This window comes from Chionomys nivalis, chromosome 8 (genome assembly GCF_950005125.1).
Source record: "Chionomys nivalis chromosome 8, mChiNiv1.1, whole genome shotgun sequence".
Lineage (NCBI taxonomy): Eukaryota > Metazoa > Chordata > Mammalia > Rodentia > Cricetidae > Chionomys > Chionomys nivalis.
Window position 1 is genome coordinate 83,531,652 of NC_080093.1, and position 27,429 is coordinate 83,559,080.

General features: G+C 38.8%; 1 protein-coding gene across 4 annotated transcripts in view; it reads left to right on the forward strand.

Annotated features, from left to right (window-relative positions):
* The first annotated feature begins 1,666 nt into the window (after window positions 1–1,666).
* Window positions 1,667–27,429, forward strand: part of Far1 (fatty acyl-CoA reductase 1) — a 50,635-nt gene continuing 24,872 nt past the window's right edge. For 2 of the 4 annotated variants that reach the window (XM_057777729.1, XM_057777730.1), the window contains exons 1-4: window positions 1,681–1,772; window positions 15,681–15,736; window positions 24,163–24,356; window positions 25,198–25,373. In XM_057777729.1, the coding sequence (XP_057633712.1) occupies window positions 24,168–24,356; window positions 25,198–25,373 (365 nt within the window). In that variant the 5' untranslated portion in view covers window positions 1,681–1,772; window positions 15,681–15,736; window positions 24,163–24,167. Of the gene's footprint in view, window positions 1,773–2,199; window positions 2,217–15,680; window positions 15,737–24,162; window positions 24,357–25,197; window positions 25,374–27,429 lie in introns of those variants that run through there. The other 2 variants (XM_057777732.1, XM_057777731.1) reach the window with 2 other exon arrangements.

A 27,429-nucleotide genomic window follows, 5' to 3' on the forward strand; every position in this document is an offset into this window, starting at 1 on the left:
TACAGGATGAGACTGAAGCCCAGATAATGATGGGCCAATGGCCGTTGAGATCACACATTGACCAGGACACTGGCCCTCTAAACTTGAACCTCCTTTCAGGACACTGACGACTGACTGGCGGTTCACTGGGTCTCTTTGTCTCTCTTCCCAATGTGGTAACGTTGAACACACCTCCTTCTTTTGTTCTACATTATTAAAGCTTCTTGTTTGGCTTGAGGACAAGTGGCGCAACCTGGCTTGGAGAACCCAATCAAGTCCAATAATAGTATGTTGCCTATGTTCTGATAAGCACCACCCCCCACACCTCCCAACACACTCATGAAAGCAACCATAATTATACTCAGTGAGTTAAAAAAAAAAAGACATCAGAGTAGGAGAAGGCTTGTTGGGGATATGGGTTTCACAGATGAGAGGGTAATAGGGTTATGTATGTAAAAATGCCCCAGACAAACATGAAATTGTCAAATAAAAATATTTCGTTTAGAAAAGAAGAAACTCTCAGACCCCAGTCGTTTGTAGTTTTCAACTATTTTTTTTTATCGTTTTAAATTATGTGTATGTGCGTGTGTCTGCATGTGGGTATGTGCACGCGCGTGCAGGTGCTAAATGAGGCCAGAGACTGGCAGGTGGTTGTGAACTGCTCCATGTAGGGTACTGGGAACTGAACTCGCCTTTTCTGGAAGATCAGTACTTGCTTTTAAACCACTAAAGCTTTCTCTCTAGCCCAGGTTTGTAGTGTTTGAATGACAGCTAAATCCTGGTGTTAAGTATGAAGTGAGTACCAGAATCTTGTTATTTCAAAAACTGTACGTGAAGCGCACAGCCCCACGAAATCTTCACACACCGAGGTAACCACCACTGGATGGAGAAAAATCAGGTTCCCAGCTAGCACATCAAGTTCCCTGGCACCCTAGCCCTCCGCGCACGCCCCACCCTCCAAGGCCATAGTACGGAAACTTCTCTCACTGTCCCTACATCTTGCACGGGATTGTTTGGAAGAGGTACCGACTAGACGGACAATCTGGTGGAGTGGATGAGACCCCGGCTCCTATCCTCCCTATGGGCCCTTCCGGAGGTCTACACAGCGATGGCTCCGCATTCTGAGGAGCCAGGCTGGCAGTTCTCTGGCAGGATCCTCACACCCAGCTATGGCCGTGGGTAGCCAGACCCACCTGGGGCGCGCCAGGGTCCACGGTGGCACGACCCAAGCACGCCGCAAGGGCTGCTGGGCGGGCTCTCGCGCCCGCTGCCGACCCCGCACCTTTCGCGCGGGCCGGGCTCCCTTGCCGGAGTAGTCGGGCGTGGCACGGGGCGCGACCCTCCGGCTCGCGGGTGGCCGGGGGCGGCGCTGCTGAGCCGGGATGTGCGGCGCGCTCCCATTGGCTGCGCTTCCCCCCCACCACACCGCCCAGCCGCCCACCCACCGGCCTCTCTCCGTTCCCCCATTGGCCGTCAGGCCCCGGGCGGGGGGGGGGGGGACCTGGTTTGGGGGTGGGAGGCTGAAGAAGAGTGGAAGGTGAGCGGTTCTCCCGGGAAGGGTGTGCGCGAGAGCCAATCAGGAGCAGACGTGGAAAAGAGGCGCCGCGCCAGCCAATCAGACCCCGAGGCGCGGTCGGGACCCGCTGACGCCAAAGCGGCCGCAGCCAATGGGCGCGCCGCTGTCTGTCCGCTCTTCGGCGGCCGGTCGGGGGCGGTGAAAAGCGAGTGAGGAGAGCGCGACGGCGGCGTAGCCATCGCTGAGGGGAGAGCGAGACCCGAGCTTCCGCATCGAGGTGAGAAGCACGGGCTCTGTCGCAGGCTCGGCCGCGGCCCCTCCGCGCCCGGCCGCCGTTTTGCGGGCGTCCCCGGCCGGGCTGCGCTGAGGTGGGGCCTGCGAGCCGCCCCGCCCCCGCCCCGCTGCGGCCGCCTGGAGGCAGGGGCGCTGCCTCTGCCCGGACGGTCCCTGCGCGGCGTGGCCGGGCCGCCGCCCTCCCGACGGCCGGGGCCGCGGCGAGGGAGCGGAGAGGGCCCTGGCCTGCAGCCCTGGGAGGCGGGGGCGCCGCCTGCGGGGGGTGGGGGGAGGCCGCTCAGAGGCGGCCACGGTGGGGCGCGGAGTTAACGGAGGAGGGTGGCGGCCTGGGATTGAGAGATTCCGGGTTGAGGAGGAAGAAAGTGATGCTCGGGAGAGGGAGTCCTGTGAGAGGCCCCTGGTCCGGAGTGGGATTGGCCCCTGGGAAGTAGGCATCGATGGGGTTGAGGGGAAATCGGCTGAGAGATGGAGATCTGGTTTGGGGTTTGAAGGTTAAGGTCCTGGACCAATGGGGACAGGGCATGTGGAGTGTAAGAAGGCACACAGAAACCGGAAGGTGGCCGAGGGGTGAGAAATTTTAGGGTAGGGATGAATGGAGGATGTTTGGATAGAAGGTGTTATTTGGCTTCTTGGAAAGTACACAGGGTGCAGTCAAGGTGGCTTTCTGTGTGCTTGCTCAAGGGTGGGGATCTTTTGTGAATAGTGGAGTCAGAACTGAGTTGAGGGAGCGAGTGCCTTAACATCACCGTCCTTCCACGCAGTACTTAAAAGGGCGGAACACAGTTTTGCTACCGAGTCTGATCTTTGTCCTGTCCCCCTCATGATCCATCCGAGTGTTTTGCCACAGCTCACACAAACTTACCTATCTCAGAAGTAATGGGTATTAAGTATTATTTGTTTTTGATTGGGGCGTTGTTTAATTCTTTATATGAAAAAGGAAAATGTTAAGAGCAACATTTGAAGATTCAGTTATCTTGTTGGGTATGTGTAATATCGCATAAAATGGTGCAAGGTCTCTTACAGAAACAAAAATGAGGGTTAATGCATAAATATAGTTTGCAGTGCTGAATGAGCAATCTTTAATGTAGTGGGACTTGTATTATGTTTGTTGGGTAGTTACTTTCAATTTTGAGAAGTTTTGTAGTTAAATAAACAATAAATTATTTTCATTTGAGAAAGACATTAGTATATGTAAGTTATTGTAACTGCCTTCCTCCTTGAAGCTTTGATGGCTTTTGTTTGTACCGTGCAGGCAGAGTTAGGAGGCAGAGAAGAGGGGAGCACATTTCCAGTGGATTTAAATGGGAGGGATAATTTCTACTTGAGGGCAGGAAAGAGGCCTTCGAGGAGTTACCATGTCAAGGGCAGAATTCAAGAGAGGAGTTATATAGATGTTTCCTTGTTCACCAGATTAGTATAGAGTTTTAGCTACTGGATCATTCCTCAGGACGTGGAAGGTGTTTGTGGGTAACAACTCACTGTAGTCATGTTTTATCCTTATTGAAACCTAGTGCCCAAGTGTGCAGTTAGTTACCTGTAAGCAGAGAAGCAGTTCAGGGCAGGTTAAGCAGGCCAAGTTTCTTGAGAAAGGTGAATTTTGATCATTTGCACAAGGAGTTGGTTTATGGGCTATTAGACACAAGGGTGGTTACAATCCAGTAGTTTGGATGAAGTGTAAGCAACTGTGGACCAAAAAACACCACACAAATGAAAATAGTTTCTAAGGCAAATTACAGATAAACCTAAATGAAGGATTAGGTACGTGGTCATCAGCTAAGTCTCCTCTTAAAGCTTGGTTGATAAGTAGTGATTCCATATGATGGTTTGGAAGGAAACAGAACAGTTGGACTGAAGATGAGCAGTAATGTACAGTGCCCCCAAATATTTTTTTGATAGCTAGAAATAGCAAAATTTATTAGTTGCTTACTTGGTGCCAGAAACTGTTTTGAGCTTTCCAAGTATCATCTTTGGACTGTAGGTGAGGGAGAGGTTCAGACAGATTTATCTTGCCTATCCCAAGTCACACCAGCTATTCCATGGCAAGTCAGGATTGACAGAATCAGTTAGTAAACATTAGTTGAGCATTTGCTTGATGCCAGGCACTGGTAAATGCTGGAGATTCTTAACTTACCAGGAAAGCCAAAGGTCAGATCTGAACCTCTTATAGAAGAAACTTGTTATAAAAGAAGTCAATAAAGAAGGAAAAAGATTGCTTGGAGAGATTTTGTAGATACTGAGGACTATGCTGTTTAGAGACGCCTAGAGTTGACTTTTTAGAAAGAAGACTCAGAAGAACAATGACTAAAAAGAAACCACCAAGGAAATTAAGGAAAAAAGAAATGTGAATATGATCTCAAGATTGCTGAATTGCATTGTGATTTGGGCCAACAGTCATGCTTAGTGGCGGGTACTTAATTTAAATATTGAGTGTGGTTACAGCTATCATCACTTTCAGGGGAAAAATCATAGCAGAACCCCTTATAATGCTTTATTCTTTGACTTAAAAGAACTGAGTGTCTTAAAAATGCTTGTACTTTTTCCAAATAAAAATGAGTATTGTTATATTTATCATTAAGGGATAACAACCATTTAACAGGGCAATAGGGAATATGTAGGTCTAAGCTTGGAGTGAAAGCAGAGATGATCTTATTTGATATCCTTTCCATGTGAGCTATTTTGGAAGACCTGTTCTCATGTTGGAAATTATAGTGGTATATTATTTGTGTTTTAATAAATAAAGCTTGCCTGAAGGTCAGGGCAAAGCAGTCACACTAGTCAGCCATATAGGCCAGGCAGTGGTGGCACACACCTTTAATCCCAACAGCCACACACTAGTTAGCCATAGATGCTGGACAGTGGTGATGCACGCCTTTAATCCCAGCACTAGAGAGGAATATAAGGCGGGATGAGACAGAAACTCGCTCTTTTTCAGTCTGAAAATTTCATAGAGGTAAGAGCTCTTTAGTGCCTTGGCTACTTTGCTTTTCTGATCTTCAGATCGAACCCCAATATCTGTCTCTGGGTTTTATTATTTGTGCTACAGAAAATGACTGATTTGTTGTGAATTGAAATAGTATGTCCTAAAAGATGGCATTTACTGAAGCCGTAGGACTAGGTTATTAAAGCACCTTGAGTGGTAGAGATAGGGTCCTGACTTTCCTGAACATTTATTTTCTTAGAGTTTAAGAAAAGAACTTCTTCCGCTGTTCTTCTGGAAGAGGCAAGCAGGTCTCTGCCCTGCCCCTCCTTTCTTCTAACCCTTTCTCCTTCTCTCAATAAACTCCTCACCTAAGCTCTTTCTAAAAACAAAACAATGAACCACTCATAGAAGGGTCATGTTAACTGTTTCTTACATCCTTCCTTCCCACACATGGTTCCCTTGTCCCTCTCTTTGGTGGGTTTGATACAGACTTACAAGTTTCACTTCAGTAAACAGTATAAAAATGCTACATTTATGTTTAACTCATCTACTTAAACAGTTAAAAATTCACTATTGGTACTTGGGAGATGGCTCACTCAGTAAAGTGTTTTCTGTGCAAGCATGAAGATCTTAGTTTGGATTTCCAGCACCCACAGAAGAACTGACATAACATGCCTGTAATCTTAGCACTGAGGAGGAGAGACAGGATTCCTGGGACTTGCTGGTTTACTAATCTAGTCAAATCAGAGACTTGTCTCAAAAATAAAGTTAGAAGCAATCAAGGAAAATATCTCATGTCAACCTCTGGCTTCCACATGCAGAAGCACACACATGTATAATACTCGCATGCACACACACCACACACACACTTCACGCTTGTATTCCCAATTCAAAGAAAACATGTTAAGAAAATAGCTCTTTATTTGTCAAGTAATTATTCCCAAACAAACTAGGAGGATTTCCCCAAGGGTCAGTGCAGATTGAGTCCAATCTCATAAATGAAGAGGGAGCAATAACTTCCATTCGGACTGTAGAAATTGTGGAATAAGTGTAATGCGATTTCTCTTTCACCTAGATACTGTGTTATGTTCCTTAATTAAATGATCACAACTACTTTCTTTTTTATGTATGTGCTGCATTTTATAAATGAGGAGACTGAGGCTCAGAGGACTTAAGTTAGAGAGCTAAGTGACAGAATTAGGACATAGTCCTTACTTTGGTGGGGCATAGTGTCATGTGTCTGTAATTGCAGCACTTGGGAGGCAGAGGCAGGAGGATTCTTGAGTTTGAGGCCAGCCTGGATTGCATAGCATGATCTTATCTGAAAAAAACAAACAAACAAACAAATCCCCAAACCTATGTTTTGTTTCTGAAATTCAGACAGATAAGGACTTATTTATATATTAATATCACTAATTGAAAAAAAGTGTCATATAGCCTCCAGTATTTAATAGCTGCTTGATACCTTAGAAGATGGGTCTCAGTCCTCTCCTCCACTTTCTTTGAGATAGGATCTAATTCCAAGTCCTGGTTGTCTTGGAATTCTCTAGATAGACCAGACTGGTCTTGCCGCACAGTGATAGTCTACTTTTGCCTCCTGAGTGCTGAGACTAAAGATAAATGACACCATACTAAACTCCTGCTGCAGATGTTTGTGCCCTGTGACCCTACCTCTAAATAAATAGTAGTGAGTTTCTTACAGGATCTGTTAAATTATATTTTCCTATTTAGAGATGCATGTTTCAGCATTTCAATATTTTTGAAAAGACATTATATTTGATAGTATATCTTTAAAATGTTAGGAGTGGATACTGTATCCCCCCCCCCTCCCCCCGAGACAGGGTTTCTCTGTGGTTTTGGAGCCTGTCCTGGAACTAGCTCTTGTAGACCAGGCTGGCCTCAAACTCCCAGAGATCCGCCTGCCTCTGCCTCCCGAGTGCTGGGATTAAAGGCGTGGGCCACCACCGCCTGGCTCTGGATACTGTATCTTAAAGCCAAATATCCCTGAGAATTAAGGAAGTATGGTAGATCCATTAGATGCATGTAGTTTTTAATGTGTAATGGTTTTAGAATTTGCATTTTCTTCCTAGCCTTTCCTTATTTATCATTTATTTACTTACCTTTAAATTATTGCTCATTTTCTTTAGTTAATATGATACAGAAATGTGTCATAATGTAGAAAATTGAAATTAGCAGGTTTGAGTTTTATTTTGTCGTTGTTAGCGATTTCATGTTTAACTGTAGACAAGTCACTTCCCGTCTCTGACTTTAGTTTCTTCATCTGTTTCTGGTGACAGGGAGTAGAACCTTAAAAACTACAGTTGCTTTTTACCTCGTTTTCCCTTTTTAATCTCTCTTTCTTCACTCCTGTCATTTTTATCATGGATTCCTAAGGATATGGTTATGTTCTTAATTATATTCTTTTTGCTATCTTATATTTACTGAGATAGGCTCTCTTACAGAGCATATACTCATTAAATTGTTCATAAAGTAATGGATGGATGTTGTCTCTTATCTGAGCTAATAAAAACATATTAGTAATATGTATGTGTGTATGTTAAAGCTGTTGAAAACCTACTAGCATTGTAGCTTAGTGGCAGAAAAAGTACTTAGCATTGCCTGCAATGCCCAGAGTTCAGTTCCCAGACCACAAATAACAACAGTAAAAATGTTGAAGTTAGCTGGATCCTAGAACTTGGGAGGCAAAGGCACCTAGGCAGATCTCTGTGATTTGAGTTCTACATCGTGAGTTCCAGGACAGCCAGAGCTATATAGTGTGACCCTGTCTTGAAAAATAAGGCTGAAGTTTCATTGGAAGTTACTTTTGCCTAAACATTAAGTGTTTAGCCAAACTAGATCTCCTCTGTTCTTAACAAATATACATGGGCCTGTCTTTAAGAAGCCTTCTGTTACTTATCCACCAGCTTTAAAAGTTATATACTTCTGGGCCATATTGCTTCCTAGCTTGTACCTCCATCTACTTTCCCACAACTTCAAAGCAAATTAAAGAACTAATTGCCACACAGCCTAATGTTAATCAAAGTGGAATAGAAATGTTTTTCATCTGAAGTATTTTTTGAAACTTCTGTTTTCTATGATATTGTGCAATAGAAATCAGATACAGTAAGGTGCTGTGGGGCAGGTAGGGCAGGTAGACTGTTAGGAGGGAGACTGAATATGTGCACTGGAAACAATGTAGCAGTGGTGGGCTGTGTACTTTAAACAGGTAGTGAGTTGAATTCTTTTGAAATGAAGTAGAATTTAGATAGTGGAAAGAGAAGAACTAGTAGGTGGTATGGTGAAGGAACTTGCACAAATTTATGCATATAGATAGAAAAATCTAACTTTGGCTTCAATTGTATCTTAATCAGTATCTCTTTATCTTTTAGACCCATATAAAGTATTATGGGCATAGTGAGGATCTTGCATCAGTTCTTGGAAAAAGCCATTCGTTGCACTAGAAATTAAGGCACAATGTTTTATGAATGTATATTTGTCCCTGGTGGATTATTTGGCACATTCCCATTAAAAAGTGCTGGTATCTTATAAATATTGTATGCCAACATGTAATAATCGATGTACTTTGGCTAAAGTGTGGGTGTGTGCCATTTCTTTTAGACACAAATCACTTGGAGACTTTAAATAATGTCTCTTTGTGTACATACACGTGTTAACTATTTGAGAAACTTAAGATTTTGAAGTATATAGTTTATTGTAGTTCATGGAATTCTTAGAAATGTGGACTTAGAGAATCATGAGATATCTTTGAATTGGGGAATTTTATATCATGTCATCTTGTGAAGTATTCTAAAAATAACTTCTATTTCCTAGAATGCAGAAGTTCTTAACTTTTATAAACCTGAACATCTTCAGAAAGATTTGTCTTGTCTCCTTAGAAGAAAACCTGCATTTAGCTTTTTGTATAACTTTAGTGCTTTCTTAAAACTTTCAGAGGCTAGGCTGTAGCTGTAGCTCAGTGGTCCCCAGCATGACTCTCGGGGCTTAGTAACAAAACCCTTTGAGGTCTGTGGATCCTGGCTTAATATCTACTGCCCCTTTGTGCAGTGTTAGAGATTGAATCCAGGGCTTTGTTCATACTTGGTAAGTGTTTTACCCCTGAACTGTAGTTCTAGCTAATAATTCATTCTTTAATGTGTGGGCAGAAAGATACTGTGAAAACTCAACTCTGTTCTATTTTATGTCATGTTTACCTTTACAAGTAAGTGATTTAATAGGGATTACAAAATTATGAAGTTTATCATGAAAATACTTGCTTAAAAAGTAGACCCACTGAATTCTTGGGGGAGAAATTAAACTATAGCCAGGTGGGCTTTTTGTTTGTTTGTTTGTTTTCAAGGCAGGTTTCTCTGTGTAGCCCTGGCTGTCCTGGAACTCGCTCTGTAGACCAGACTGGCCTCAAACTTTCAGAGATCCACCTGCTGCTACCTACTGAGTGCTTGCATTAAAGGCGTGCGCCACCACCACCCTGCTTATAGCCAGGTTTTTGTTTAGTTGGGTTTTTTTGAGATTGGTTTTGTGTAGACTGTGCTTTAGTGTTTTATGTACATCATGTAGGGCTGCATCTGCTTGAATGAACAGAAGATGGACACAGTAGAATGCATAAATACCTTTTATTTTTCTTGCAGCACCAGAAAGTTCTTTAGATTACCTTGCCCTTAAACAATAAGGTCTGCGGAGAAAAAGAAAAACCTGTTATTTTGAAACTCACATGTGGGTTGACATAGCCCTACAAGTAATACAGGCTTTGCGGCCGATAAATTGATTGTCAGTGAAACCCTGAGGCCCATAATCACTCATCATCCCCTTAGTTTGGAGAGTGGTTTTTAATAGGTTTCTTAGAAACATGCAATTTTTAGAAACCTATGGATTGCATTTAAAATATAGGTCATAATAATATTTGGTTATTAGCATAAGCACAATTCTCAGAGAGGAAGCAGGTAAATTAGCTGATAGTGGGACATTTGATAGGCTGAAGATGGTAAATAGTAGGTGAATGACTTTAAAGTGATAACCTTGGTGACCTTTTAAAGTTAATAATTCCCTAAGTAGCAAATATAAGATTAGGAAACAGTGTATTCTAATGAATAGTAGTTAGAAATAGACTTTGTGAGCTAGATGATGATAAGCAATCTGGATTTTCAGTGAATTGAACAAGAAACCAGAGATATTAATTAACTTGCCCAAGCACGGTTGTTACAGTCCCTATAGTGTAGCGATTGATTACTCTGATTCTTGTTAAATCTTTTGTGCTTTTTAAATTTTTGACTAGAGCCAGGAAGATGGCTTAGTAAAAATGTTTGTTGTGCAAGATGTGACCAGAGTTTGATCCCTGGAACACATGGGATGATGCACATCTGTAATATCAGTACTTCTAATGCAGTCAGCGGCAGACACAGGCAGGTCTTTCAGGAACAGTAGTTTTGTGAGAAGTGACTCTAGAAAGTTATCCCCTGACCGCAACACATGGGCCATGACATGCATGCACCCACATTCATACACACACAGTTCTAAAAATTTTGACTGTCTTTTCATTATGGGTCTCAGTATATACAGAACAGTATGTTTTAGCTCTATGACTGATAATTTGACCACAAAATCTCTGAGTTTTGTAGTCTCAATTTTCTCTGCTGTATTCTTAGTATTGTAACAGTTACAAGGCTTATTTAAAGTAGGCTGCCAGGTACCTGAATTCAGTTTGACAGCTGAAAACATACTGGAAATTCAGAAAGTCACTAGACATTACTACCCTTGTGACTTTTTCACAGTTTGGCCAGTCCTTGCCTGATAGCTTTTTTTTATTATTGATTTTATTGAGCTATACATTTTTCTCTACTCCCCTCTTTTCCTCTCCCCTCTCCTTCAATCCTCTCCTATGGTCCCCATACTCCCAGTTTACTCAGAGATCTTGTCTTTTTCTACTTCCCATGTAGATTAGATCCATGTATGCCTCTCTTAGGGTCCTCATTGTTGTCTAGGTTCTCTGGGGTTGTGATTTTCAGGCTGGTTTTCTTTGCTTTGTGTCTAAAAACCACTTATGAGTGAGTACATAACGATATTTGTCTTTTTGGGTCTGGGTTATCTCACTAAATATAATGTTTTCTAACTCCATCCATTTGCCTGCAGATTTCAAGATGTCATTATTTTTACCGCTGTGTAGTGCTCTATTGTGTAAATGTACCACATTTTCCTTATTCATTCTTTGGTCGAGGGGCCTTTAGGTTGTTTCCAGGTTTTGGCTATTACAAACGATGCTGCTGTGAACATAGTTGAGCACATGTCCTTGTGGTACGATTGAGCATCCTTTGGGTATATACCCAAAGCCTGATAGCTTTTAGGTGCATGATATGTCTTAAAAGATACTGGTTTTTGAGAAGAGATTACAGGATTTAGCCCTTTAAAGACATCCATGAACATATTCCTTCTCACTCAGAACTAGAGATCAGAAGGATCATTGGCATCTGAGTGTAGATGTTATCACCACTTACACAGCTGGCCCTGATTCTGAATTCTTTAACACTTTTGCTTGCTGTGGCCAGAGGAATCCCTGACCATGTGAGGATTCAAGTTCCTGTAATCTGAAAGAACTCATAACAGTGCCTCTGAAGCTTTTAAATGTGAACTTTGTAGTAGAATAATAGCCATTACCAGGATACAAGTGTATTTGGGGGGAGATTTTTATTAGAAATATGGTTAGCTCCTAATTGAATTATAAAAATGGAAGTCTTGATTAGTTAGAAATCAACGATGAAATTGTAGGAGTTTAAAAATACCTGCAACTAAATTGGTAATGAACCTAAACTATTGGTGATTTTCTTTTCAATTAAAAAACAAGCTTGATAGTCAAAACCCATGAGTAGGTAAAGACGGCATGATTTAACTAGCAATAGTATTTCTTGAAAATTACTATTATAATAACTTCTGAGAATCAAATTGCTAGTTGCAGTAACCAGACTTAGTTCTTGAATACAGAAATAAGTCCATCATATATTTTGATAATGTTCGTTTAGCATTTATTCATATGTAGCCTTATGGATCAAAGGACAATTGTGTTTTCTTTCTTAAGTGATTTGTATGCAGAGACTTGTCCCATTTTTAAAAAGAGAAGTATTATTTAGATGGCTGATCTGGTGATCACAAGCTTTTAGTGAGCATTGTTTCCCTGGATGGACTGGGAAATTTGTGAAAGGCCTGGTTTGAAGTTCACTTAGTATCTTTACTTCTGGACATCTCGTAGCCTTTGTAATGCTAATGTACTTTCACTAATCTGATTGGATACGGTTTGCAGTTTCTCAAACCCATTTCCCAACAAAACTTCTCTGTTTTTATGTTTAACCTTAACCACAGATTCAGAAGCCTTCTGAAGAAAGTAATGTAAGAAAAGCATAGTATACCTCTGAGGCAGGGAGTGAGAGCAGTTTCCTGCTTTAAGGTTACATACAAGTTTTTCAATGTGATAATCATAATGAGTCATAGCTGTTTGCAGTTATGAATGTATTTTCAGAATACAATTTTGTTACCATGTTTTGAAAATTTAACTTTGTGAATATAATTTAGTATACTTTAGTTAGACTGTACAAGATATATGATTATTAATTTGACTCAGTTTGAGGTCATGTAGTCTGCATGTAATGTTTAGGATTAAAGTGTACATGTTTTTAAAAAAATCAATTTAAGCTCAGTATTTTAAAAATATTAATCATGAAATATGTTGTGGACCGTATACAATCTTCATGACTTTTTAAGGAAAAGAGAATATTTTAGTTTTTTTGTAGACTTGGCAAGGTTTGAAAGCTTCATCTTTGGTAACACAAAGTATTAGTATACCTTTTTTAGTATACCTTGTGTATCAAATGCTTTTATTTCTCGTAGGCTAAAAATATTAAGATAAAAAATTCTTAATATGGAAACATTTTTATTAAGATAAGGAATAAATACATCCCAGTCATTTGTCTATAAAGTAGTTTATCTAAAACAAAATTAGATGTGACTGACTTAATGGGCAAGTTTCTTCAAAGGATTCTCTCCCTGAAATGGAATTGAGTATGTTTTTCCAAGTGGTAAAAATGATCCCCACTTCCCCACTCACTCGGTGACTAAACTCATTATTAGGACTTGTTTGCATTTTATATTTTGGAGATTTCTTTCCACTCAGTATCCTATTTTTTTTAATCATATTGTATAGCCAGGAATACAGCCCTTTTCTGTAGGTTTTATAACAATTACCAGTATAGGCCTTAAACTTACAAACAGGAGCAAAAGAAAATGAATAATATTGAAAACTTTGCAATTTTTTTTTTTTTTTGGTTTTTTTTTTTTTTGGTTTTTCGAGACAGGGTTTCTCTGTAGCTTTGGTGCCTGTCCCAGAACTAGCTCTTGTAGACTAGGCTGGTCTCGAACTCAAAATTTGCAATTTTTATAAGCATATAATTTTAGTGCCATAAAATTGATATTAACTCTCTGGTGTAGTATAAATAATTCTTTTATTATTGAGACAGGGTCTAAGCATCTAAAAATTTTCAGAATAGTAAGATCCTAGAGGCATTTTGTGAAAGTGCTGTGCTTATAGAAGGACATTGGTGTACAGAATGGTCATGTGATATACAACATGTATAATCTAATGGACAAGAACTAATCTAATGGACATTGAGATTCCTTACTATCAAGTACCTTAGATATTAGGGGTGTAGAATACAGATATTGCTATATCAGTGCTGTGTAGGCAAACAGAGTGGCTATTATATCTACTTCAATGGATGCTTACAACAGAGTTGGACACTAGCATCTTTTATTGAAAAAAGAAATGTTATCCAAGATGCTAGAGCTATTCTTTTGTCTGTGGAAAACTGCCTAATAAGCTTTAATTTTTGAGAAAAGAACTCACTGTTCTTTGCTGTGTGAACTTAGTTTGTACATTTGAGTTTGCATTTTGATTGTTTATTTTTTGTGTATAGCTTCCTTTCACAGGAATTTATACTTTGTTAGTGAAAAGACTATGTATAAATTGCATTCAGTGTACATGTGTTTCAAAACATGTTGTATATAATAAATATATACAATTTTGTCATTAGTAAGTTTGTTACTCTTTTGTAGTTACTAGCTAGACCTTTGTCTTTCAATGTGCCTTCAAATGAAACTGAAAGATGTATGTAAAGGCTCCTTTATAGTCTCATTGAAGTGAATTGTCTTGTTTTGGCTAAAAGGTTATCAGTTCCAAATGTGGCAATCTAGTTAAAGTTCCCTGTTAATTGAAATGGGAAATGCCATTATTCAATAAGTTGGATTGCCGAGAGAGAGAGAGAGAGAGAGAGAGAGAGAGAGAGAGAGAGAGAGAGAGAGAGAGAGAGAGAGAGAGAGAGAGAGAGAAGTTTGGAAATATGAGGCCCATGGGACCACAGTTTAAAAAGTTTTGCTAGCAAAATAATATATGTTAAAGGGGACCTGTAGCACAAATTCTAATTGGTCTTAATAATAAAAACTTGGAGTCAGGTATTAGGGGTGAAAGCTGAAGGATTAGAGAAGTAAAACAGCCAGCCACTGGAGAATTCTGACCTCTACCAATGCTTGGACTGAAAGGGCGAGATTCTGTCTCTATGAATCTTCAGATTGAATGCTGTCTCTATGAAACCTCAGACTGCATCTGAGCTCCCGTCTCCCCCCACCTTATATTCTCTCTCCACCCAGCCATATCATTCGTGTCTCTACCTCTCTTGTGCTGGGATTAAAGACGTGTGATCCCAGACCTTTGTGTAGGCTCTGTTTCTGTTTTAGACAGATTCATGGCCTTGAACTCAAAGAGATCCCTCTGTCTCCTGGATGCTGGGATTAAAGGTGTGTGCCACCACTGCCTGGCCTCTGTTGCTAACCAGTGGCTTAGCTCTGCACTCTTAGGCAATCTTACTTGTTAGATTACAAACAAAATATCACTACAGGGACCCAGGGAGGGAGATGGCTCAGTTGGTGAAGTACTTACCGTTCAATTAGGAGAACTTGAGTTTGATTTCCAGAACCCACAAAAAGCCAAGTTTCATGCACTTGTTATCCCAGCACTAGGGAGGTGGCGATGGGCTTATCCTTGGGACTCACTGAGTACTCAGCCTAGCCTACTCATCGAGTTCCAGGCTAATGTGACGCTGTCTCATAAAGCAAAGTGGGTGGTTCCTTAGGAATGACACCTGAGGTTGAACTCTGGCTGCTACATACACCAATTATTTGGTAAATAAAAACTACAGGAAGTCACTGTAGTAAGGTTCCTATGCTAGTTCCTAATATACCCTGAATAAATAAAGATGGAGTCATTCTTGTAAAAGTTGTGTATCACCAAGCTGAAACTCTGTTGATTTTTGAGTTCCTGGGATATTAGGATTATAGCAACAACAGTGAAACCTCCCCCATACAGGTTAGTTTCATTTGGTATGATAATAAAGTTCCCTTTTTCTTAATCTAAAAAAGATAACCTTCAAAAATCTGGTATTAACCAGTTAGTTATTTTTGTGTTGTAAACCTGATATTTCACAAGGAAAGTGACTTTAAGTTGACTGTAATGTGGTCTACCTTTTGTTTTGTTTTCTTTCTTTGGCCTTTTTATCTATATGTTTTGGCATATAAAACCAACCTTTCAAGCCAGACATGAAGGTATACGCTTATAATCTTAGCATTTAGGAGATGGAGGCAGGAGAATCTTGAATGCAAAGCCTGCCTGGTTTACATAGCAGGGCTTTTCAGTGGTAAGGGGAGAGGGGGAGAGGGAGAAAAGAACAAACAACAAAACCTAGTAACTTCCAAATTCCTTGGAATTCTTATTTGTCTTACGGAATGAAATGCTATTTGATTATAGAATAGAAAATAAAGTCAATTAGGGTCTGTTAAACTGTATGTTGCAAGGCACTGGGGCTAATCTCCATCACTGAAAAGCAAAAACAGATTGTTTGTTCTAATTTTGTCCTTTGACAGATTTGGTGACTGAGGAAGGGACCCAGAGACTCCTTGAACAACGAAACGAAGGCAAGGTATTATTGGCCCAGTTGAGAGTTGGGAGCCCCTATCTTTCTAACAGAGCCCACAAGAATTTCCAGATAAGCTCCTCTTGGCCAGATTCTGTTCTTTTTGCATTGAGCCTAGGATTATTTTGGTTTGGGGGTACCCCACTTAGTTTGCTTTGTGAGTGCTTGACTTAGTTTACAATGGCAGTCACGTCCCTGGGAAAGCCGAGTTTGTGGCCATGCTGTACTCAGTGTAGACTGTGCATTCTACACAAGTACTCACTCACCTGCTAACCTAGACACCTGCATCTCCTCAGCTGGAGTATGAAAGGTAGTGTGCGGTGAAGTGTACTACAGGGAGTGTGACTCTTGCTCGTCATCTCTTTTCTTGTACATTGAACTACAAAAAAACCCTAGCCATCCCAAGACACAGTGACAACTTGGGGGCACAATTCTAGCATTCAAAAACCATTAGACTACATCCTGAGGTAGTGCTTATGTTTTGAATTTAGACTGTCTTCAAGTCACTTGTCAAAAGAGAGTTATACTCCCGTGACTTCAAGACTGTCAGAAAAGGTGAGAGAGCTGCTGCCTAGATAGTATAATCCTGGTTGTAAGGAGATCAAGAGCTTTAAGAGCAATCTAGCCTTAGGTTACTGTGCTGTAAATGAATCACGCTACCTTGTTGGGAAAGGCAGTGATACTCTTATGTTCAAGAACCTGGGCTGTTTACCTGCAGTTGCTTTGAGGAACCTTTTCTAAATTCCTGAGCTGAAGAAATTGTGAGAGAATTAGTGGTTGTTATAAATTACTTTGTTAAATAGTGATATAAAACCAGAACTTAACTTTTTCTGAATCTGTGGCTGTGTACTGAGATTAGGTGACATACAGATGTCAATAATATATTTCTCAGTAATATATTCCATGTTTCTAACATTTACTTTCTTTTGATCTTTCAACTTTGGTATGTAAAACTTTTTTTCTACTGTTCTTTACTATGCTCATTTGAAAAGCTACTCCAACTCTAAGTATTTAAAGTATTGTTTTGTAACTGCAGCTGTCTTCCTGTGTATTGGGAAGAGTGCATATTTATCATGACATGAAGCTTAAGCATCATCTTTAGAAGGCCTTTTGCTCAGGGCCTCAATTGTAGTCACTATGATGTTTGACCTTTTATTAGTTTCTTAGGGTGATGGTTACCAAGTTTTCACAGAGTTTGCTCTTTATTTCGTTGGAAATTTATCAAGGCTCTAGAGACTGGAAGTGTGAAATAAGTGTGGGCAGAGCCGTGCCTGGCTTGATGCTGTGTAACTCTAGTCACTGACCTTGTTATACGGTGTTCTTCCTGTGTTAGTAGAGCATTCCTGGACTGCAGTTTTGAACTCTGGTGCCTTTCTCACTCATGCTTCATTTTTCTTAATGCTTGTGAAATACTAGAAATTATTGTTTAGAACAGGGCTTGGCAAACCATGGCCTGCAAGTCGTGACTTTCTGGTTTCTCTCCAGAGAGGGAGGGAGGGACAGAATGAGAGAGTGAGAAAATACCAATGAAAATAGAAATATTTTCTTCTTTGTCCATTTGTTTACTCAACTGTTTCTACTAGTGAGCTTTGACTAAAGTGTTTGTATATTGAATGCACAGAGGAGCCAGTTTTAAGGATTTTTTAAAAGTTTTATTACAACGTAGTCCTGCCATTTTGTTTATTCTCTATAGCTGCTTAGTCCGTGTTACATTACTATAATGAAATGCCTGAGACTGAATAATTTCATAAATATAATATTCATCGTTCAAGTCTTAGTGCCAGCGTATGTTTTTAAGTGTTCCTTAACACTGTCAGGAAGCTTTCCAAAGTCACACACAGTTTTACTATACAAGTACTATTGTGGTTTATCTCCCTTTCTGTGTTTAAAGTTTCAGAATAGTGGGGTTGAAGGACCTAAATGTATGCATTGTATCTACTAAAGTAGTCTGAGAGTAGGACCAGAGCTCTTAAGAATATTTGAGGGCTTGTGAATTACTGTCAGCCAGTAAGTGGTTTGTTTCTTTGAACCTTCAGATACTTGATAAAGGTCTGGTTCTGCTAAAAATCATTAATTTCTTTCCCCAGACAAAGAAGTGAGTATATATGCATGTGCAGATTGCATTATTCTATCAATAAATAAATACCTTCTACTCTTTAGTGATATCTTTTCTGAGGCTTAATGATTACACTATAAATTTAGTGATTACTTAAAAATCTATTTATTAGTTCAAAAGTATGTAGTGAGTACTAGTTTTGCCTGTATCACCCAGTGACTTAATTTGCTTGAAATTTTTCAAATATTTTCATTTATTTTGCCAGTAATTTGTATTCACTGGATTCAGTCTTTGACGAACAGAGTCCTGCTGACCATGCTGGTTGCTGGTGAATGAGCTTTGACAGTAACACAAACAGTGGCTTGTGTCTTTTCACACTGTTAGAAGGGTGTTGAATGTGAACTTTGCAAGTCATGTAAATTTTATCAGCTTAACTTCACCAGTATTCCTGGTTTCATTTGAAATTTCAACTCTTGGAGTTGTTAAACTATTTGTTATAGTTTGATGTTGATCACTAGTACAATATTAAAATTGCACATTACAATTCAAATAATATTCAGTTTACAGACTGTTGTAAAAGGTTGAAGAATATAAAGGAGCCAAACAAGTGTAGATTAAATTCAGGTGGCCAGTATTCGACCCACGAACCAATTGATATAAAGGTGAATAGTGTCAATTGGGGCATTGTTAATGACCAGAGGAGTGTGCTGAGCTGAGTACAAGGACAGTCAGGAGTTTGTTGCCTGGTGATCTGGGCAGAGGCTGTAGGGCAGCATGCTTAGTCCTTGAGAAAGTGATGACTTGGTGTGCCATGCTGGAGTCTGTGTCTCTTGTTTTTGCTTCATTCATTTCTGTCCAACATTTGCTGATTATTTACTTGCACAGAGAAATTGTTTTCCTTGCTCTAGTATGTGCTGGTAAGTTTAATGTGCCTGCTTCTCCTGATAATATGGTGGTAGTTGTTTATTTGTATTAATAATATACTGGGTTGTTCACATTTACATTGGTACCTAAATGGAGAAACTTGGGACAAGGTACAGCCAAGAAGCTGTGGCTGTGCAATTTATTCATAGTCATAACTTGCTGTTTTTCAAGAGCATTTAAGTCAACTCATTTTCAAAATTTATTAATCCACAGGGGTTTACTTGATTACATGTAAAAATGTGTTTGAGTTTATTACACTTGAGCAAGATCTCAGAGCTTCTTGTACCTTGATCTGTTTTCCTCCACTGTCCTGGGGTTTTTGTTACTAGTATTCCAAGGAATGAGTTTATCTACGTAAAGTCTTTAAGTAAGTCATGTTTGGTGGGACAGGAAAATAAATATTCTGATGTTAGGTATAGGCTTACTTCTTGACCAAGTATGATGTATTTTCATTAAAATTGATTATGACAGTAATTAAATCCAGCTGTTGATTTTCTAACTCCAGCTCTTAAGTTTGACAATGAATTTCTTTGTATTTTCTGTGGTTGGCTGTCTTTGAAAATGGTGCTCAGGGAGCTCTTGGTAAAATTAAATTACCTGAACCAATGAGCAGTTTTTACACGGCTGCATTTTGGCCTGTCAGCTTTGTATGTGGAACAGTCTGAAGTTTTAAAGGATTACTCATGTAGAATTAACTTTATTTCACATCCATCTCTTTATAAAGCAGGTTCTTGTCTGTTCGATGTGCTCAGTATATGGCAGGATGCCCTGACATGAAGGGTATGTTTTTCCTGCTGTAGTTAGAACTGAATAGGACCTTTAAGACAACCCACTCCAGAGTTTCCATTTCCTCTGAACTTCTGGTGTTGTGTGCTCAGTTATTTCCATGATTGATATGTTTATCTCTCTGAAAGGCATGTAGAAAATTTTTACGCTTTCTGTAACTGTGGAGTTTAGTTAAAAGACACGGGCTCAAATTTGATTCTGTTCATACATGTGTTCTTAGTGAATTTAGCAAAGAAAAAAGGAAAGAAACAAACCTTACTGGAAACTTATGGGAAATAATATCAGAAGGTATTACTCAATCCCTGACCCCAGCACATGGAATAGTGCTATCCATAGTCAAGGTGATTCTTCTTTTCTTTGCTTAAAACTCTGGAAATGTCCTACAGTCTCAGTTGGGTGAGTGTTTCCTTAATGCCTTTGTTTTTTAATCCAGTCAATTTGAAAGTTGAAATTAGCCATCATAACATTATATTTAAAATTTTAATTTAGTTTTTTTTTCAAAGGGCAAGGGGATTTGTTTTCTTGGCAATAAAAAAATCTGCTTGTTTTTTAAGTGGTATATTTTTGTGCTTTTGTACTTACATATTGGAAAACCCTAAGAGTTTAAAAAGTTAAAAATGAGGGACCTTAATTTTAATCACTTAACCAAGTTTCTAAAACTATTAACATATTACCTTTCCATTAATACTAGGATATGTGTTTAGTGAATATAGTTAAAAGAAGTTTACTTTGTATGTAAGTTGATATCCTGGGCATTCTCTATTCTTCATTTGTGGTCACTTTAGGCTCTGTTTGCCCATAAGACCTGCCTGTTCTTCTACAAATAAAAACGGGCTTAGACTAGTAGTAGCTTTAGCTTAAGTGGCAGATTCTGGGTTTGAATTATTAGTTAAGAATATGTCTTAGGTAGCTTTGTGGTGAGTTTATCTTAATATAATTTTAAATGAATTTTTTTAAAAAAACAGCTGTTAAGAAACACTTTTGTCAAGTAAACCTCAGTGAATTCCTTGAAAGCAGTGGTAGTACTTGGTACTCAGCACTTTGTTAGACTTTTAATTTTTTTTTTTTTCAAACTTTTGAGTCAGAGAATACAATGTTACTTGGAGAAACTTGTAGTTGCTAGGAGTCTTCACTCTTTCCAGGAAGGAATGATAGTCCTGTGCGGTTCTCAGGATGCAGTGCTGTAGCTGCTTGCTCACAGATGATAGGGACTTGTTAAACTCCTTCACTAATTAATTCTTTGTTGGTTATTTCTTGGTTTTCTACCTTTATGTGAATTGCTGATTTCCAAAGATCTTTGTTCTTTTGTTGTAGTAATTATTTTGTAGATGCAGTATTTTTAAACCTTTTCTGACTTTGTTCTTTGATAGCTTCACACATGTAGAAAGGGTAGTGTGTATAGAAAGGGCAGTGTGATTGCTGTAATTCCTTATCTCCTTTCTACCCCTATTCCCTTTCATTTTTTTAAATATCAATAGAGTTTAACAGGGTTTATCTGTGACTATGACCCTATCCATCATCACTTGATGAGTTTCTTAGTGGGGTACACAACTGAAGTCAAAACTGCGCCTTCCTCCGGAATCCATTCATAGCTAGTAATTCAGCAGGGAGGAATAGGGTCTTAGGGACTCCTTGATCTATGATTGACTGTTGATAGGCCCCATCTTCTTAAGACCTATTGCAGATAGTCATAGTTGTTATGACATGATGACTGCATTGACTGGCATGCCTAGAAGACATTTCAGCAATCCTTCTTCCTGTCTTCAACTTCTTAAATTCTTATTGTCCCTTTTCCTTCAGATTTCCTGGGCTTGGAAGGAGTGGTATAAATGTCCTAAGCACTTAGCTGTCACTCACTCTTAGTACCTTGAGCAGTCATTGGTCTCTGCATACACTACTGTACATTGCAAAGAGAAGTTTTTCTGAGTCTTAGAATAGCATTTGTCTGGATATAAATGTAGGATATTTAGAGAACAGCTTGGTGCTGTAGTATATAAATTACCTAAACAACAATAGTAAGTGTCCCCTTTAGGGCCTAAGACTTCTATGGCCATGGAATTTTAGATCAGGTTACAGTACCAGGTATGAATTCTCTGTTGTGGATTAGGCCTCAAATACAGTAAGAGAACAGTTGGTTATTCCCATAACAACCATGCACCATTGCATGGGTGAGCATATCTTGTGTGGCAAGTTGGTATTGTAGATTGTAGGGTTCATAGCTAAGTAAGACTGTTGATGCCTTTACTCCTCCAGCAGACTTCATAGTACCTTCAGGCACAGTGAAAGCTTCCTACCAGGGAAGAAACTTCCAACCTGTTCCAGCTTGATTCTTTACACCTTGCAACCAACGTATGTTGTCTTCAGCAATAGGATCTTATTAATTAATTCTGGTGGGTAACCAACAAGAGTGGCAAAGAGCCTGTATTGTTTGGGAGGCCTCCTTGACCAATATCTTGTTGGTATTTTTGTTAAGTTACCTTTGACTTTCAGGGTCATGATTATGTAGATTGAATATTCTTATAAATGGTTTGGCGAATATTTATAAATGGCTTAGAGGGTATTTATAAGACCTCAATGTTTTCTTGATGTTTTCATTATCTTACTTTGTAGTTGGATTGTGAAGAACTAGGCAGTTAGTTTTGGTAGTTTGATTTTGAAGATATCTTTTTCCCAAGAATTTTTCCTGAGATGGGATTACTGGTTGAGAGCTTCCTGGAATATACTTCAAGGATTTTTGTTTTTGTTTTTGTTTCCTTCCTGAAGATCCCCTGATTTCCCCACCTTCTTAAGGATATTTGGTGCACCCTAAAGCTTAGCCTATTTTAGTTGTGTCCTAAGCACTCAGCTGTGATGCTCACTTCAAGTACATATAAATATTAAGGCTGGAGCCAATATTTATTCAGGAAATGATTCTGTCAGGAGTAATTCTGCTGTACTGTGTGCATGTTTTTTCATTACCTTGATGACCTCATATTCTAATCCAGCTTCTTGATCCCAAGTTTGGTATTTTCTCCTGGGTTTCAGTGGTGAGATGTTAAATACAGCTCTGACCTTAGAGTACTTTTCTTCTTCTGTCATGGTCTCTCTGTCAGTTCGTTCTCATCTGTTCTAAGAAGTTATTCTGCTTTATCCCTCTCCTCCATTTTTGCTTATTCATGAAGATTTTTGTTTCTAGATTTTAAAAAAAAAATATCTTTAATTGAAATAGAAATGACACCGCTTTCCCCTCCATTTCTTCCCTCCAGCCTCTCCCAGCTACCCTCTCCCAAATGTCTCCCATGCCACACAACTCACAACTTGATAGCCTCTTTTTCTTTGGTTGTATTTGTTACGTACATTCATATATGTATGTATGTGTATACAGAAATAAATGTAAACTGTTGAGTCCATTGTTGTTGTTTTTGTGTATATGGCTTCAAGGCTGAGCAATCTGCATTGGGCAACCAATAAGGGAGAGGCTAATTCTTCTTCCATCAGTAAGAAGTTGCCTGTAGTCCTTTGTCTAGGGGTGAGATCTCTAAATTTTCTCCTTTTCGTATTATCTTGTCCATTGATACTTCTATTATTTTGGTCTTGTTTATGCAGCCATTTCTAGGAGAGATTAGTTCATGGCTTACTTACTGGTATTCTGGTTTTTAAAATCTTTTCATTCCCTTTCAGTGATGTTCCTTGAGCCGTGCGTACAGGAGCTGTAATGTAAATGTATCTGTTAGGCTTGGCTCCCATTATTCGATCTCTGCATTGGGTGCAGTTGTTTTCTGTGATGCTCTCCATTTTCTGTAAAGAAAAGCTCTTTTGAGGATTAGTTGCCATACTTGTCTAGAAAAGGTGGCTCACACCTTCAGATTTTTATAGAACACTTATAAATTATGAGAACCTTGAACATAAACACATACATACATTTATTAGACTTTCCAATTAAATGACAAGTAGTATTGAAGCTTTTTTCTTCTCTGATTGCATTGCATGTCTTCAGGCATGTGTTAATATTTCATGCTATGTATATGGATTTCTAAGTAGCATCGAGCTTGGATTTCAATATAGTGTAGTCTCATGTAGTAACATAGTTCATAGATCTTCCTGTACTCACATCATACATCCCTTGCCCCTTTTCTTGTATATTTTTTCACCCTTTCTTTTTTCTTTCTTTCCTTTTCTTTTCTTTATCCCCCCCCCTTTTTTTGCTTATCGTCATGAATGTGTAGAAGAAAGGATTTGATGTTTTCTCTTCCTGTTTAAGAGTCTGATGACAGGTGACTGTGACACCTGGCAGTGTTATTCAAGTGTTATTTTGAGTCTGCTGACCTCCATTCAGAATTATAAATTTCTTTGGGAAGAAAGAACCATTATTCAGTTGTATTAAGGTTTAACAGAGGTTTAATGAATATTTGCATTCTTAATGTAATGTTATAGAGATCTTTTAAATACAACTATACTAAAGAAACCTAGGGCCTGAAAAGGTGAGTGATTTTTCTGAGGTGATCCAGGAAAGAACAAGGTCTTGAGAAGCTGAAGTCCATTCTTGCTTCCTCTGTATTATAATTGTCAATATTTAACTTTGATTTTTGACAGTCTTTTAAAATACTAATGTGGAAACCAAGAGGTTTTAAAATAAGATTGAGCATACATTCATTAAACTGTTTGTGTTGTCATGTTTCTCTCATAGTCAAAATGGTTTCAATCCCAGAATACTATGAAGGCAAGAATATCCTCCTCACAGGAGCTACTGGTTTCTTAGGGAAGGTGCTTCTGGAAAAGTTGCTGAGATCTTGTCCTAAGGTGAATTCAGTCTATGTTTTGGTGAGACAGAAAGCTGGACAGACACCGCAAGAGCGTGTGGAAGAAATCCTTAGTGGCAAGGTAAATGTGGAGGATGATAATTTGAAAGGGGACAGAGGTATCTGCTTGTGTATGAAATTCGTGAAGCATTAAATTATATGCATAGTGTATATATATTGTTTCAGTATCCCCACCCCCCATAAAGAAAACTGCGGAGAAATTGCTAAGTTCCTGCAGTATTGCAGTGAATTAGAATGAGGAGAAGAAAACAGCTTTCTTTTATGCTAGACCAAATTTTCTAATAAGGTCTAAACTACTGTTATGATTGATATTTCAAGTATGCAACAACCAAACAAAACCACGCAGTAGCCAAGTCCAGTTGATGTTTCTTTCTAAAATGTATGGTTTTTCATCCTGTGCAAGAACACGCTTTTGCATTGAAATTTCTCTCTCTCCCTTTTGTCCCCATCACTCACCTGTGTGCCTACATGTTCTGTTGATCCTTCAGGTCTCTGATTCAGTGTCATTTCCTCCAAGAACTTTCTCTAACTCTTAACTCCAGGAGATACCACATCCTCTTCTGGCCTCTGTGGGTACTGCACTCAGGTGTACAGATACATACACATATAATTAAACAGTCTTTAAAATCTTTTACAAGTCAAACAATTAACTGGCAGCGTTGGAGGGTGAGGCTATTTTTGTCAAGATGTCTTCTATTTCTTAAGCCTGCTCTGAGGCATAAGGCAATCTGAGTAGCCAGCTCAAACTCTCTGAGTCTCGACTTTATGCCTGGAAGACGAGCAATCTTCTATTCTGTGCCCCGTGAAATTTAAAATAGTTGTCCTTGATGGGGAAAGAGTTTATAATAGATTTCGGGAAGTGGAAAACATTATCCTAGAATAAATATATTCCTATTTGATAGCTTTTTGACAGGTTGAGAGATGAAAATCCAGATTTTAGAGAGAAAATTATACCAATCAACAGTGAACTCACCCAACCTAAACTCGCTCTCAGTGAAGAAGATAAGGAGGTCATTGTAGAATCTACCAATATCATATTCCACTGTGCAGCTACTGTAAGATTTAATGAAAATTTAAGGTAAGTACAGATACTTATTAACATTTGAATTACATATGTTACAGATGTAATTTTAATTCGACTTTTTAGTGTGCTTGTTTTAAAATGTTGTGAAACTGTCACATGTTAATAGTGACTGTCGGTGTTTTATTGAAGTTAGTAAAATTCTTTTATAATCATTTTGAAAATAAAAGACAGCTAGTATATGCTGACTATAAAACCTTGCCATGACTTTATAAAATAGGACAGAGGTAACAGACTAGAAGAGAGCAAAGTGTACTTGATAAGAAGCAGGAAGAGTTACTCAGCTGTGTTGGTTACCTCTTTGTGAATTGTTGCCGGACTCTTCTACCCCAGCAGCTGTTTGCTTCCACTCTTCACTATGTATTCTAGAACATAATCAAAATTAAGTTCAGGTTTTGCATGCTAAGATAGAAGTGACTTTTGACACTTTGTTTATATTTCAAAAACTCTGCTTTGGTGCCATTGTTAATACACAAAGTAACATCAGAAATTAAGTTTTAATTTGAAACCAAATTTGAACTTCAGGATACATCCTGCTTCTAGTTAAAAAAAAAAAAAAAAAAAAAAAAAACCCACAACCTACGTTCTAAGTGATCAGTATTTTAAAAATAAAATAAGGGGCTTGAAAGATGGCTCAATGGTTAAGAGTATCAACTGCTCTTCCAGAGGACCTGGGTTGATTTCCAACACCCGCATGATGTCTTACAGCCATCTGTAGCTCATTACAGAGATTGGCTGTCCTCATCTGGTGTCCATTCATACTGGACACATATGTGGTACACAGGCATATATGCAGGCAAAACATCCATACACATGAGCTAAAAATAAATAAATCTTTTTTAAAAAAATAAATGAATATACACTTCAAATAATAGAATTTAATTCATAACACCATTATTTTTGATGGTGTGTCTAAAAGTACAATTTTATGTTAATTTTATTATACAGTCTTACACTAGTTTAAATGATAAAGCATTTGTTTTGGGGGTTCAGAACTCTCTGTGAAACCGTTCTCTTTAAAATGTTCAAAAAGTTAAGCTCTGGGGATAATCCTCATATGTTTCGAACATAGAAGTGTTAACTATTAAATGATTATATTGTGTGAGAGCATAATGCCAAGCGTTTGGGTGTGTGAAGATACGATCACTGCCTCTTATAGTCCCGGGGTTGTGCTTTACAGTCTTCAAAACATGCTCATTTGTTCCTTCTGTCATAACTTTACCCAGCTTGTCCTGGGCAAATCCACTTTATTCCTGAGGCAGCTGAGGCAACACCATAGAGAAAACGGAAAAAAAATTGGAGTAACACACTTTAGTTCTAGTCTTGACCTCATTGTTTATTAACTGAAGAGTTTGGACAATTATTAACCTTCTTGAATTTGAGTTTGCTTATCTGTAAATTGGCACTTCTCAGAAGACTTTTTCTGATGGATTATTTTACCTCTCAACCACAGAGTATCAGTCTGTAAGCCATTGCTTTATCACTCTCTTTTAATTCTTTTGTAAGCCAGCAGGTGAGACACTCAGGGACTGTCATGTGTTTAGAATCCAGAAGTAACAAACTAATATCATAATCAGTGTAGTATAATCTCACTTTATTAGATAGATATGCATCATGTATGTTAGGCATATATGTTTTTCTGTATTGATGGTAATTGTTTTTAATTTTATGTGCATATTATTATTCCCACCATGAACATATGTTATTCTTCAAATAAAGACAAATAATATTGAAAATATATGTAAAGCAATACGTTCCATCTTAAAGAAATTTGTACCTTCATCAGTAAGAAAATTTCTTTTTATAATTAATTTTTTAAAATTTCATATATGTGTATTGTATTTACATTATTTCCCTCTTGTTCTCCCACCAGCCCCTCCTCTATTATCCCTTTTGCCTCTCAAATTCATAGCCTCAGCAGAAGGGATAATAAAATAAATACATATGGACATATATGAATAAATACATAAAAACAACTTGCCAAGTCCATTTAGTGTTGCTCATATTGTATATATTTTTAGGATTTACCAGTTTGTATTGGATAACCAGTTTG